The 13872-nt window shown below is 37.4% G+C and overlaps 1 protein-coding gene across 4 annotated transcripts in view; it reads right to left on the bottom strand.

Moving 5' to 3' along the window:
• Positions 1 to 13872, bottom strand: part of GRM1 (glutamate metabotropic receptor 1) — a 180695-nt gene that overhangs the window by 33958 nt on the left and 132865 nt on the right. For all 4 annotated transcript variants that reach the window (XM_050315114.1, XM_050315115.1, XM_050315117.1 and 1 more), the window contains 3 exons: positions 9532 to 9778; positions 3345 to 3513; positions 1352 to 1478 (listed from right to left, as the gene is read on the bottom strand). In XM_050315114.1, coding sequence (XP_050171071.1) covers positions 1352 to 1478; positions 3345 to 3513; positions 9532 to 9778 — 543 coding nt within the window. The remainder of the gene's footprint in view (positions 1 to 1351; positions 1479 to 3344; positions 3514 to 9531; positions 9779 to 13872) is intronic.

Raw genomic sequence — 13872 nt, 5'->3', positions numbered from 1 at the left:
GTAAAACAAGATTTTTTTTTTAATCACAATCAAGACCCTTATGGAAGGTATTTTTCATGAACTCCTCTTCCTACAACCCACTTACATGAAACTTGAAGGAACTGAATGATCACTAAGATTTTTATATACCAACAAATCTGTTTGTAGGTTCAGCTGCACACCAGAGCAGGGCTGGGGCAGGGGTGGGAGTAGGAGGGTGGGAGCGCTGGAGTGAGAGTAATAGGGTATAGACAGTTATGCATGCATCTGGGACATGACCACAGCTTATTTTCCATGGAAAATCAAGATAGACAATGTGTAAAGTTTCCTAGTCTATTGTGATTAATAATATGTTTTTAGCTGGAGACGTGGCCAGCTTTCTCTCTCAAAAGACATCCTCTGAAAGCTCATTTGGCTTCAATGACTACCTTAAAGTATCTCTTGGAACAATTTAATCAAAGTTTGAGGACTTTGTCTATGTGTTAAATGTTGCAGCAGCATCTAGTTGCCAGCCAAATGAAGATGTGATAAGTTGCACATTTGCTCTTCAGCTAGATGATCACATTGTTCCTCTGACTAGGAATGATGCCCTGCTGAATAGTGGCATCCAAGATTTGCAGAGATGATATGAGACAGAGGTGCCAGTAGTCTTTAAAGTGATACAAAGCAAACATTAAGGTCAGGGTGATGCTTCTCAATGTGTTATATATGTCTTCTTGGGGTAAGGGTTACTGGAAAGCCCAGAGCAGGTGTGGAGGTTGACCTTGATAGGTACAAAATAAACAGAAAGATGCCGTAACATGCAACTCATCAAAAGCATATACACAAGGGAGACAAATTCTAGCTCTTTCCAGCCAGCTTTTCTCAGGATTTTGTTGAAATTCCTCTTGCTGGTGGGTACAGGGAGAACGATCTTTATATGAACAGTCTGGTAATCAGTTACTGAATGGCCTGAAATCCCACAAAGATTGCATGGTAGAATGATCAGAAAGAGTATCAAGTCAATATGACAAGAATGCACTGAACTCCTGCGATAGTCACTGCTAAATTGCAGCAAATGCTGCTATGTTCATTTGAAGTCTTAACAGCTTTATTAATGCTTTATCAGTGCTAACTGAAGGGGAGGAACAGACTATGACATTTCTTCTTGGTAAAAATTTTGCTGTCATTATTGTCACTGCTCCACTGCTCCACTAAGCCAGAAGACATAGCACTTTTCACTTACTCTAAACTGCACTGGAATACGTGTCCAAGTATCTTTAGTATCCAAATATCTTTAATACCTCTGCATGCTGCCACCTTACTGTCCACCACAAAGCATTCTCCTTGTGCTCTGTAGGAAGAGAATGTGTTTGGAGGGACACGTCCCTACCTGTCAGGTCAGCATTCGGCCACCAGCCAAGCTCACAGGCTTTACATGTGAATTCATCCTGAACAAATTCATTCTCCTTGCAAGCAGTACAAATCCAGCAGCAGCTCACTTCTCCTTTTCTGATCACCTGCAATGCAAAATACATCCCCAGTTATAATCCTCTGTAAGACAACAAAGAAGCCGCCCCCCCCCATCAGATAACACATGCTGTTTAAAATATGACAGGATTCCTGCATATGGCACATTTCAAACAGCAACAAAACATGAATCATGATTTTGTATCTATCCGTGTATATTCAAATTTATGTTTAGGAGTTCAAGGATAATCTCTGAGGGCAACTCTATTTTGTTTTGGTGAGAGCAGTTCTGAGTTAAAAGTACAAAACAGTTATCCTTTTGGTACACAGGCACAGTGAGTGTCATATTTTCAATCAAACTTGAGGTTTAATCTGCGAGGGGGTTGAGGCCAGGACAAGTAGTGCAGTCCACACTTGATATCTATTGCATAGTAAAAAACAGTAAACAAAGTCAAAGGTTAGAACAAGGAGTGATTTATGCATAGACATATATATTTACATCTATACACAAGCACATTCAAATACACATAAATTCCAATTTACATGGAAGTCTCTTTGGGGCTTCAATAAATAGAAATTTAAATAAGAGCAAATTAAAAACATACCGCTAAAAGGATGTATTTCTTCCTAGTAGAAAAGAAAACCATTAAGCAGTGAACAAGCACAGGTTTCAGAACAGCTCTTTTAGAGACAAACGTCTCTGAAAGCTTGCTTTCTTTACTGCGAGTGCCGCTAACTGTAATGATCCAATGCTGAAAAGATGTTTTCCTTGTCTTGACTCCTAGTTTCATTACCCTGAGGCTGAAAGAAAGATTAATGATATCTCCAGCTCATAAGGCTCTGACAAAGACTCTGGCTCCATTTGTCAGGAAGGAGAAATCCAGCCTTCTTTTCAGAGTCTTCCTATCTAACTATATGCAGAGATAACTAGAGTAGTGAAATGCAAAATGTTTGTTTTATTGAATATTTGGCTTTGTGGGCTTTTTTAGTTAACATTTCCTCCTGCAGTCTGTGGAGAGAGTCCAATAGACTTCAGAGAGATGAAGCTGGCATTTTGTATGCATGGTGTTTACATATACACACATACACAAACTGCACAATCTCAAAAACAGGGAAAAGATGTTTTGGAGGGTAGTAAATACCAACAATGTTTCTTCTCCAAGATTGCTGGATTATGTCACTGTGGCTTTGCCAAATCATCAATCACTTATTGCTTAGAGTAGCAATATAGAAATAAAAAGCTGCAAATGTTCTCATTAAATGAATATGGACAGGAAGGTCTGCTCTAAGGAGATTTTCCTGAATGGGATTCTTGCCATTTTAAACTTACTGCATCCATACCATTTTGATAGTGGTGGAACATGTCTTTATGTCTTCCAGACATGACAGGTGGCAAATTATTTGTAGCCTGATGCAAGTGCTACTGTTTGGTAAACACTGAGTGATTTCATTCGTGTTTCCATATCTCCTGTTGTGAACATGAGATACAAATAGGCTTTTTTGTTTGTTTGGTTGGTTTTTTTAACTTTTCCTTGCAGGTGTTATTGCTGGAACAAAATAGTGGATTCCCATGGGTCACGATATTTTCAGGATCAGCCCCCAAGTGAATCACAGCCACTGAATATCGTAGGCAATGACTAAGTGTAAATCTTGTTTTTTCTCACATAAGGTGAAATTCAAATCCTGTCACACTAGAAGATTCTGCATCTTTACAAAGGGTAATTTTAGAAAACATGGGCCTGTATATGGGATTGTTAAAGAAAGATATTAATCTAGGAGTCCTTCTACAATTTTGGCTTTCCTTAAGAAAAGGAGGTCTTATCCCTTGGCTTAAAAAGAAGCTTGCTTGGGTCTAGGGGAAAACACTGACTGGACATTCACATTTCTATAGCAGAAATTAAGTGTCTGAGGCACACCTTAATCTGACCCTTCAAGCAAGGCTCGCTGCACACTGATCGGACCATTCCACTCTTATTCATCTGAATCCTATAGTCGTCAATGTTGAGCACACCCTCATGCCAGGTCCCAATGAGGACATAGTCATAGCGGTTGGGCTCTATGTACTGCAAGTTCATGATGTCATATCTGCAAAGGAAAAAAGAGGAAGTGAGTCATTGTCCTGCAAAAAAAAAAAAGGACAAAAATTTACCTTTCCCTTCTACCTCTGCTTCTAAATATTCATGTTATCCCTTAAACCAGGGACTTGAGTTTCAAAGGAACACCAAATCCTGTAGGATTTGCAGCAGAATCATGAGAAATGGTAGCTCTGATTGACACCAAATTGCTGGTTGCCTTCCCTGCTTGCATGAAACTGTGGGTAAAAAGTTGTGTGTCCAGGAAGAACTGCACATCAAAGACAACAAACTCTGCTAAAAGTGCACATGTAGACTATGTCTGGATGGTGTGTTTTCATACCATTTTCCTATATGTCTTTAACATTTACTTGGTGTCTACATACAGGTTTGTTGTAGTATAGCCCTTGCTGGGAGCTCTCAAGTAGAAGTGCTCAGACTGACTGAACTGGTTTGCCATAACTGCAAGCACTAGTTCAACTATTTATGTTACTCAGCCCAGTGATACTGTCAGGAAAATTTAGCAGTTCAGTCACAAAATTTATTTCCACACCCTAAGCAAGCAGGAGAGCGCTTCCCCAGGCTAAGGTAAGGAAAGCATAAGAAACTGCTACAATAAACATCCAGCCTCCATCATTGTCTTCAATGTGTTGGACCTGATGTGTACACATCGCCTACCACCAATTATTCTGTTCCTTCTTTTACTCACAGAATGTGGCTTGTTTCTTAGTAGGAAATAAACAAGAATGGAAGAATGAATATTGGAGTGTGCACAGAGAGGAAGAACCACAAAAGAGGCTGAACCTACAGCCTGGTCTCTTAAGATGAGAAGCGAGGGAGCTTTTTTTTAAAAAAAGGATAAGAGAAAGATGACAGAACCAGAAATCAGTATTGGAGCTGAAAATAATAAAGAATCTTCTGTTTTACAAGCCTTAGAGCTATTGCCTTGCTTTTCTCTACTGGATTGTCTCAGTCTCTGGGGGGAAAGAAAATTCTTTACTTATAATGAGTGCTGTTAACTTACATTTGTTTAAGAAATGAAAGGTACAGTAAGCAAAGTATGAGCCATAAATAAAACTGGGATGCTCAGCTGAGAATGAAGAGAGACATCTGCTTCTTTGTTTTCAAGCTGAGGTTCAAACATGCAAAATTTCAACTCTCTCTGCACTTCACAGAGGAAAGGAGTGCTAAATTACTCTCTGGATCTCTTATTTTCTTAACTCACTCTTTGAGGTCTCTCTAGTTAAAGACTATCTAAAGAATTATATATTCACAGCTGTAATCAGATCTCAGTCTTGTAAATATGCATGCTCAGATAATGCCAGTGCCATTGCAGAGCTCCACTGAATCATATGTGAAAAGGGATTCCTGCCACTGAGTTCAATGGAGTTCCAATCCGGAGGCAGCTCCGTTGGTTGGCAATTGGCTACTAATAAAGGCATTGCTTAGGAAAGGGGTAAGTTTCAAATCCATTAGGGAACAATTGCTTCTCATATTCCAGTTCTTGCAATGGAAGTACATAAAAAAAGGAATGGTATTTCCAGTCTTGTGAAGAATCAGGATAGCAAGAAGCAGTGAGAGTCAGGCACTTCATAATGGAGACTCAGCAAACAGGAGTAAAACTCAGCAGGAATATACATGCCTCTTCCTAGCAAGAAAAATCTACTTGGATTTTAGTGAGACCTTGTATTAGACTGATACAAAATTACTTACTCTGAGCGGGAAATGAATTCAGGAAGAGAATTAAAAGATTACTAAAATCTCACATTTCCTTAATGAAATTTTATAATGTAATATATAAAAATATATTACAAGGCACAGGGTGGCATTAATGCAATATCAGTTACGAGTTTCTTATGTTTTCTTGCAATACTATTCCCTTTTCTATAGGATATCTGTCAAAGAATAAAGTATGCAGACTAAAAGCTCTGACACAGTCTTGTGTATGACAATATTTGTAGCTTTGATACGCAGCTTGAATTTTAAGTGAAAAAAAAATGTGGTCTAACAAATACACTTGGTATACTGGGATTTGCTTAAGTTCTTTATCCTTTCCTTCTTTTTCTTAATGAAGAATTTCTGCTTTGAGCAAGAACAAGTTCAGTGCTGGAACACCTCCCTCCATTCCCTTGCTTGCCTATGTACAACTTTAACAATTTTGGTCTGTGTCCATGCTAAGAAATAATACCCCAGAGGAAATGGGGTATGGGGTATGGGTTGACAAGAGTTGTGAAGCTCTAAGAGAGTGAGGACCATGGAGGCAGCTGTCTTTCACATGCATATGGCAGCATTTACAGAAGCCATTAAAACATTCTGCAGGTAAGAAAATGAACTCTTCTTTTAATATAAGAGCAAGGTCTCTGGTATACTAGAAAATTATGTGACCAAATAGGTGGTATCATATGAACAGGTTACTTGTAAGGTAAGCCAGAATATTAGTCAACTGGTCACAGGCACAGTCTTACTCTGGTGAAACTGAGATAGCTGAAGTTACCTTTTCCCATAGCCATAATACTAGACTGGCATGTGATGTTTGCTATCCTGGAAGGCAAAATGGGAAACAGCAATACCAAGCAGTGCTGGGTTGTAAATGGCCAAAGCAAACACCTCATGAATCCAAACTCCAAAAAAGCAATGCACATTTGGAAAAAAAAAATTAATCCTTTGCATACAAGTTTGAAGTCTGCATTAAGCATTAGATAATTTACTCAAAGCATTGGTGTTGGCAGAGTTGTCATGACTGAAGCCAGACCAGCTATTTGGAAATATTGAACTAGGTCAACTTGCATGGTTTTAAGTCCAAGTCTACTTAAGGTAAAATTTTAGTTAGGTGAAATGTTTCTATTAGTTTGTGAACCTCAGCATTTCTCCACAATCAGAGGTCTATTGTAGGGGCTGGAAATTCTCCTGTCCATTGTCGCAAAGCATTTTATGGTCAAAGGTTTATGCAAATTGTTTTTCCCAGAGAGGTAAGGTTCCTTATACCTGCCACAAAGTAAAAGGAAGCAATTACCCTAAAATAAACCAGAGGTAGAAATGTATCTGGCCACTGCCCTTTGCATAGGACCGAAAGAAGGATGTGGTGTTGACTACAGCATCCTTAACACCTTCTCCAAGAATTTCTGAAAACTTGAGGGATAAGATTCCTGCACAGAGAAAGGAAACAGGAGCTACCCAATGGAAATAGAAAGTGCAGCAATTTTACCAGCATCTTCTTAATGACAGTGTAGCAAACACATGTGGTTGAGTTTCCAGACGTACATTCACGTCATTTTTCCCAGAGGCAGTGCAGTCAGCTAAATGACTGCATTTGTGTCCTTCTGATAAAATTCTGCATCACATTTCTGCATAAAAGATCTTCAAAGAAAAGATTCCTCACAGAAGAAATGCACCTTTGAAAAAGTTCTTTGTGTTTTCTAATCTCATTTTGATAAAGGCTTGAAACCATGAATTGAGCCTGAGACAGAAAAAGAGTTGTATCTAAACGAGTGGTTAAGGTTTCATGAAGCTGTAAGGGCATCAAAACAGATTATGTGGGTGCCAGACAAACATAACTACAGGCAACTCTATCTGCTCTCTACCCATGATGATTCCAATTTTGTGGGAGTCAATTGCTCGAAGAATCTCACAGATTTTGAGAATTAATTATGAAGAAGGTTGCTGCCTTCTCAGAAGGAATATTAATTTATTCCAGCCTGTGAAGTTGATTTGTTCACATGATGTGATGACAGGATATATGAAAACCTTTTACACATTAGTGTGACATTCTTGTGCTGGCATAGAAAAGCCTAAAAACTAGAAAATTTCAGAGCAGGCTGTCTTGGATATATTTTAGGTGTTGTGTGTAGTGTTTATCTTTCCATTTTGCTGAGGTACTAAAGCTTTTTTGGGTATTGATACAGTGCTGTAGTCTGTTCACTGATCCACAAAGAGCCTTCCTTGTGAAGCTTTGGAAACATTACAACCAATGTGAAGCTAAATGCTATTCTGTTAAACTGCTATGGGGATACAAAGATCTGACAGACTGTAAAGATCACATTTTGTATACACATAGCCATTCTCTGATATGATATTGCCCATGTCATAAATGCCACAGACTGATCCAAAGATTACAGAATGAATAACCAAAAGGTTAATTGAATTTTCTTTCCAAAACTTGAGAGCTTCAGCTGTGAAAATATAAATGAGAAACAACAATAAAAAAACCACTCTACCTAAAATAACCCATCAAATTCTAAATAGGCCAGGGAATCAAGAGAAATGAGACCAAAATGATGTCTAGAATAAATTCTATCATTCTGGTATATTCAGAGAAATATCCTGATATATTCTCTTCTATATTCTGAATTCAAGAACCGTTCCATCTAATTCTATGATTGGTACTGATGAGAGTTGTGAAAATGCTCTTGGATGACAAAATAATAAATAAGAATTGGGCTAAAATTGGAAAATTACATCTAAACTCAAACCAAATAACTAACAGACAGAAAATTAAGTATCTGCAAAACTGGAGTAATGTTTTAATGGGCACAAATGGTGTGTAAAAAGCCTAAAGTTACACTGAGCAGCAATTTCTCTGTATTATTTAAATTATATGTGTGAAGACTTGATTTATTCTTTTGTGTTGATAAATGTATGCTCGAGTGTAAGGGATTTGCTTGCCTTTACTTTCAAAGTCTGACCTAGCTGAAGTGTATATATGACTAAAAAAAATCTGAAGTATACAACTCTGAACAAGAAGACCAAACTGACTAACTAGCTTTTTATTACTAATTAAATGTAACAAAGTGTTTAAATGTATACACTGTTTAAATATAACAATAGAAATAAATATAACACCAGAAATTAATATAACAATATAGAAAATGGTAAAAAGTTGGCTGGTTTTCCCAATAAAGCTTAGTAATAGAGACAAGAGTTGCTTTAATATCACTGTCTTACAAATACTCTTTGAAGGCATGTGCCAGACTGAAAACTCTTGTTTGTTCCAGAGCCCTCCCTTTGTGCAGTGTTGGCACTCAGATGCATTAATGCAATAAACCCAAAGATGGAGTGAGAGAGTCTTTTATAACACTTTAATAACTCAGTAGGAAAACCAACTTCAGTAAAGCAATCCCTTAGTAGGTTTCAGTTAATAATGGATTTTGTACCTCAGCAGCTGAATTAAATGTATTTATAAAAAACAAACAAACTAAAAAATCCATCTGTTAAAACAGTTTAACAGAATTCACAGAACTAAATGAAAGGCAAAGATCTCTGTCAGCTTCATCCCATAACAGAAACAAGGGTGACATCCAAGCCCACAGAGTTGCTGTCTGACCCACTGCTTGGGTACATACAGTGTCGGCTAGGGAGGGCTAGACGGTAGCAGCTACCGCGGCTGGGACCACACCTCAAATGAGTGAAACACATTAACTTCTGTCAAAATAAAGCCAATTATTTGTCCTGCTCTACTCAGACCTGTCTTTAAACTCTGGAACTGAGCTGATTGTATTCAGAGCGGAACAAGTTAAGGAGACCATGCAGGAGCTCACCAAGCAGAGGTAAATAGTCTCTGGCAAGGTTTCAGCAGAGATGCAGGGAAAGGGGTGTACTCTACAGCCCGCCCTTCAAAATTGTGGCAAGCAAATTCTTCACTAAATTCCAGTCATTTTTATTAGGCTTTGTACATACTAAAACCCTGGTTCTGACCCTAGTTTTACCTCAAAGACCAAAAGTCTGTGAGATACAAGGTTGGTCATATCAAAGCAATTATATGTAAAAAGAGATTTTCACCTGAAACACTAGAAATTTTATGGGCTACACTGTAGTTCCTGTCCCAATATAAGATGTAGCTATCAATATGTCATGTGTTACCGGTATTACTCCTGGTTATTGGAAAGCCTGATCTAGATAGCTCCATTTATGCCTAACTTTATGTTAGCATGCTTTATGTTTCAGCAAAACAGCCAAAGAATTCTCCATCACTGAATCCAGTACCATTCCCACTTCCCAACCTTTGATTTAATTAGTTGAGAGAAAACCTCTTTACCTTCCAGGGGCATCTCCCTTTTCGTCAAACCAAACTTCTTCTCCAGAAACACCGATGAATGAGGATTTGAGGAGGAACTCCAAGAGCTTGCTGCCATCAATCGGCTTCATAGCATCACAGAGTCCAACATGTCCAGGACAAAGGGAATGATGCATATTTTGTAGCCCATGAGCCATAGCATATATAGCATTGATGACAAATCCCATTTTACTGTCTTGCACATAATTTTCTTCTAGGCTCTCATTGCCTACAATAATAAGAAAAAAGTGTTGTTATAAACAAAGATGAAATAACATGAAAACATGAAAAAGCAATGATATGTAAAAAGAGATTTTCTAATTTTTCTTATAAAGCTTTAGAAGTATAAGGAGCCAGCCAGTGATTTAAAATAAATAAATAAATAAACAATCAAACTATTTTGATAAGTCTCCCCAAATCTTTAATTCATTGCAAGTGAAATGCTTCATGAAAAAGTACCAATTTAATCAAATTGTCATCTTTCATTTGTTATTTTTTTAATTTTTCCTTGTCATTCTGCAATGTTATTTATGCTAGGAAAGAAACAGACCAGTATGAGAATTATACATTCCAGCTGGAACAATTTTTAAAAGCAGTTTCCTTGTAAATTTGACTTCTTATCACAGCTGAAGATTATTTTTTCTTAATCTCATGTTTTTGGGGGTCAAGTTAGCAATATCCCTTTCAGTGTTAAGAAGTAAATGTTGTAAATCACTTCTTGAGTTATCAGAAATAATAATTTTCATTACAAGTAGCAGTAGATTTGTCACTTTGGTTTTGCTACAGAAAATCAGGAGGTGCTGTATGTGGCATCACTTTGCATCAGATCCCACTGGGTTCTGGGCTGTTTCCTGCTTTCCCCACAAGCTGCTGAATTCTGCCAGTGCCAACACCCAGTCACTGCAGACCTGTGCTGCAGGGGTCCCGAGGCAGCTGGAAGTGAGAAACTTCCTTGTTTTGTTTCTTTCCCCTTAAGTCATTCAATCACAATATGCTCCAAACTGCAAGATCCTTTCATATTTAACAGGCATTTGCAGTTCGGTCTCTGTTACTTTGTCTAAGTAACACCTTGTATACACTAGAGAAGTAGGATGTGTGAGAGACTAGGTGTTAACTGACACTTCTCAAATCCAGGTTGGAGAAGATACTTGTCTTTTTAATATGAGGAAAAGAGGTAAAAATCTACAGGTTTGCTGAAACTTCCAATATCTACCCTAATGTAGATATGATACGTTTTTCAAACGAAACCATGAGGACCATCCTTATGTTTATTCTTGGAAATGGCTCTGATTTGGTAGGCCTTCTCAGCTTGTTTGCTCTACAACTCAGGAATGTCAGCTAGGAATTCATTAGGACAGCAGAGATCCCAAATGCAGGGATATCTTACTTGCTTTCCCTGCGTCTCATTGCAACTGGACAAGAAAATCTTGCTTCAGTAACTACTTTCCTGATAAGCTGAACATAGCATAGTTGTGATGGTGAATTTAAAAAGCCTTGTGAAAGTAGCATAATCTGACTGAATGAGTTCATGTGCTTCTCACTGCCATACATTCACCGCCATGAAGGAAATAGCAGCTGGAGAAATTCTTCCCAGAGGCAACATATCTGCCACTTCCTTTGCAGGAGAAGGCTCATAGCTCCCATTCAAATTATACGAAACCAACACCATTCAGATCCACGTTCAGAAACACAGAAAGAATAAAAACCTTATGTGAGAGGTGACAAAGTATTGACCCAGGGAAGCAGAGAGTGTGCCAGTGCATACATACCCTCCCTTATGTATGGCATAGCCTAGATGTCTGTTGCCTCTCTGTGTTAATATGCAGACTCAATATACTATCTCTGGCTGTGTTTTATCTACTGATTAGTCTCACAGGCTTAGCACACTGTGAATTTATCACTGATTCTGCTTTCTTGTAGATAGAAAATGAAAGTGTTCTCCATCCCTAAGGGAATGAGAGGCATAAAGCACCTGGGCTCAGTGCAGCAGTCCTCTCTTTCTTGTTAAGTCAGTTGTGGAAGGGATCACAAAATGAGTGATAGTGCACTGCAATCACTATCTACTGTTTTCTCTGTTTTCTACCTGAAAGTTTGTCTTGGATACATCCTCCCTTTCTCAATTAGGTAAAAAAAAAAAAGGGGACCTAAACATCAGTAATGCTTGCAGGAGATAAAGAGAGTATTCATATGTGTTTCCTGAGGCAAGCATTCACGTGGCTGCTGGAGGTAGAAAACTAAATGTAATAGAACCAGCCAATGTTTATAAAGAGGCCATTTCCCTCAAGTACATATGAACTCAGCAAAACATGCTTTGGTTTCTCATATTTCCATACAATCTGCATACCTCCAAAGAGAATAAATATTTGACGGTGGAAGGATTTGCTTTTGACTATTTAGGAGAGAACATTTAGCTTACACTAAGGCTTCAAGCACATAGTCCCACACTGCAGGTGTGCCTTAATGGCACCTGTAAAGTAATTGTATTGTAGTAGAAAGCAACATGTGAACCATTATACAGTAATGAATCATCTCCAGCTCAGTAATATAAACATCCCTATGTGTAAATAAGATATTTTCCATCAAATCGAGCATGAGAAGTCATGTTTTACCTGAACTTAACTTACTAGATTCAAAATCCGCTTTATTTTATGTTCATCATTATAAGTCCTTGATATACTCATGCATTTGAACTTTCATAAATTCACATATGAAGATCAGTAAGAAATGTGTGGGTTTCTTAAATTAATGAAATAATGTAATTATGTTCAACCAGAAATAAAAGAGAGACCAGCAGTGTTCAACTAAGTTTTCATAGGGCAGCTTTTTAATAAATGCAAGAACTTTTCTGTATTTTTATGGGGCTTCTTTATAAAGCTGTATTTTTCTTCAGTAGGTCTTTGAAATGTAACAAAGGGCAAAGCAGAATTTTGAACTGTGAAACTTTTATTTTTTTATTCCTCTCTCATCCTTTGGAAAAAAATACCATTGATCTACAAAGATGAATTTGAACACTAAGTTTTATTAACATTAAAAACAAAAAAGTATTTTGTTAGCTTTCTTCTTTTTTTTTTTAATTTTAGAGACCTTAACTTTCACTAAGCAAAGAAAAATTGTATGTCATCTGCGTACTGGATTAATTGAAGTCACTCAAATTAGGCCGTTACTTTTTTACATGACCTTGAAGAATTCAGGTGTCCTAAATATCATACTTACTTATTTTTGTATTGGATGTAATGCAAATCTTCCTTTAATAACTTAACACTTTCTCAATAGTCTGCGTAATTTTTTCTTATCACAATTTTGATTTTAGTCTTTGTTTCTGTCAGTAAATCTTGAAGGAGGAGGGTATATACATGCATGAAATGAAAGGGAAAAATAAAACAAAACAAACAAACAAAAAAACCAACACAAAAAAAAACCCTAAACACCACACTCCAGCTGCACACAACTGAAAAATGCTCCCAATATTGCTAAAAGTGATACCTGTGTACAAGGGGAATGAAAGAAGAGAGGACAGTCCAAATTTTCATGAAGCTCACTGTGAGTCTTTCCTTTTACCATAAAGTGCCTCATAGCTAATTAATATTAGTTTCAGCTAAGTACTTAGTAGGACTTGAATGTGAAGTAGTCATGAATGTAGTCTAGTGCTTTTGCTGTGAAGTCAGTGTGAAGCTAACAGTGCTCTTGAGAACAGAGAGCATATTTTGCAAATCCCACTTGACAAACTGAAAAAAAGAAAAATATGCTACCAGAATTATGGCAAGACATGAGTTAAATTTCATGTAAAAAGGAAGATAGAGGAAGTCTGTTAATATTCAATATACAACTAAGCACAATGGATTATTCATTTACAGTCCTCAGAAAGGCTAGGGCAGGAGAGAATTTGTAATGGAAAGAAATGTAAAAACATTTTGGTTGGGGAATATGATGACTACCTAGCCAGTTGGCAAATTTTGAACAAAAACATGTATTTGATAAAGAACACAGTCTGTTCATAGACAAGGCTTGATTAGATTAAAAAACGCCAAAATCTGTTGAGTAAAATTATTATAAATTATGATGATTCATCTGGAACATGGCAGATAGTTTTTGGTTTGATGGTGTCATCTGCTGAATATTTAAGATCACACAAAAAAAATTGATTTTGGTGTCTTGGTCTAGTTAGTAGACCAAGTTACTAACTTGGTCTCTCTGTTATGAGAACTGTCTTCTTTTCTGGTGGTCCTGACAGAGGTATAAAGGTATTAAAAATTGTATATACTGCTTTCTTTATTTGTAGTGATTCTTCCCAGGATTAATATGCTTCATGGGTAGGCCATATGA

The sequence above is a fragment of the Myiozetetes cayanensis genome, unplaced genomic scaffold (genome assembly GCF_022539395.1).
Source record: "Myiozetetes cayanensis isolate MyiCay16 unplaced genomic scaffold, myiCay2020 scf2-11, whole genome shotgun sequence".
In the NCBI taxonomy this organism is placed as follows: Eukaryota; Metazoa; Chordata; class Aves; order Passeriformes; family Tyrannidae; genus Myiozetetes; species Myiozetetes cayanensis.
Note: the sequence above shows the minus strand (reverse complement) of the source record. Positions and strands in the feature narration are given on the sequence as shown.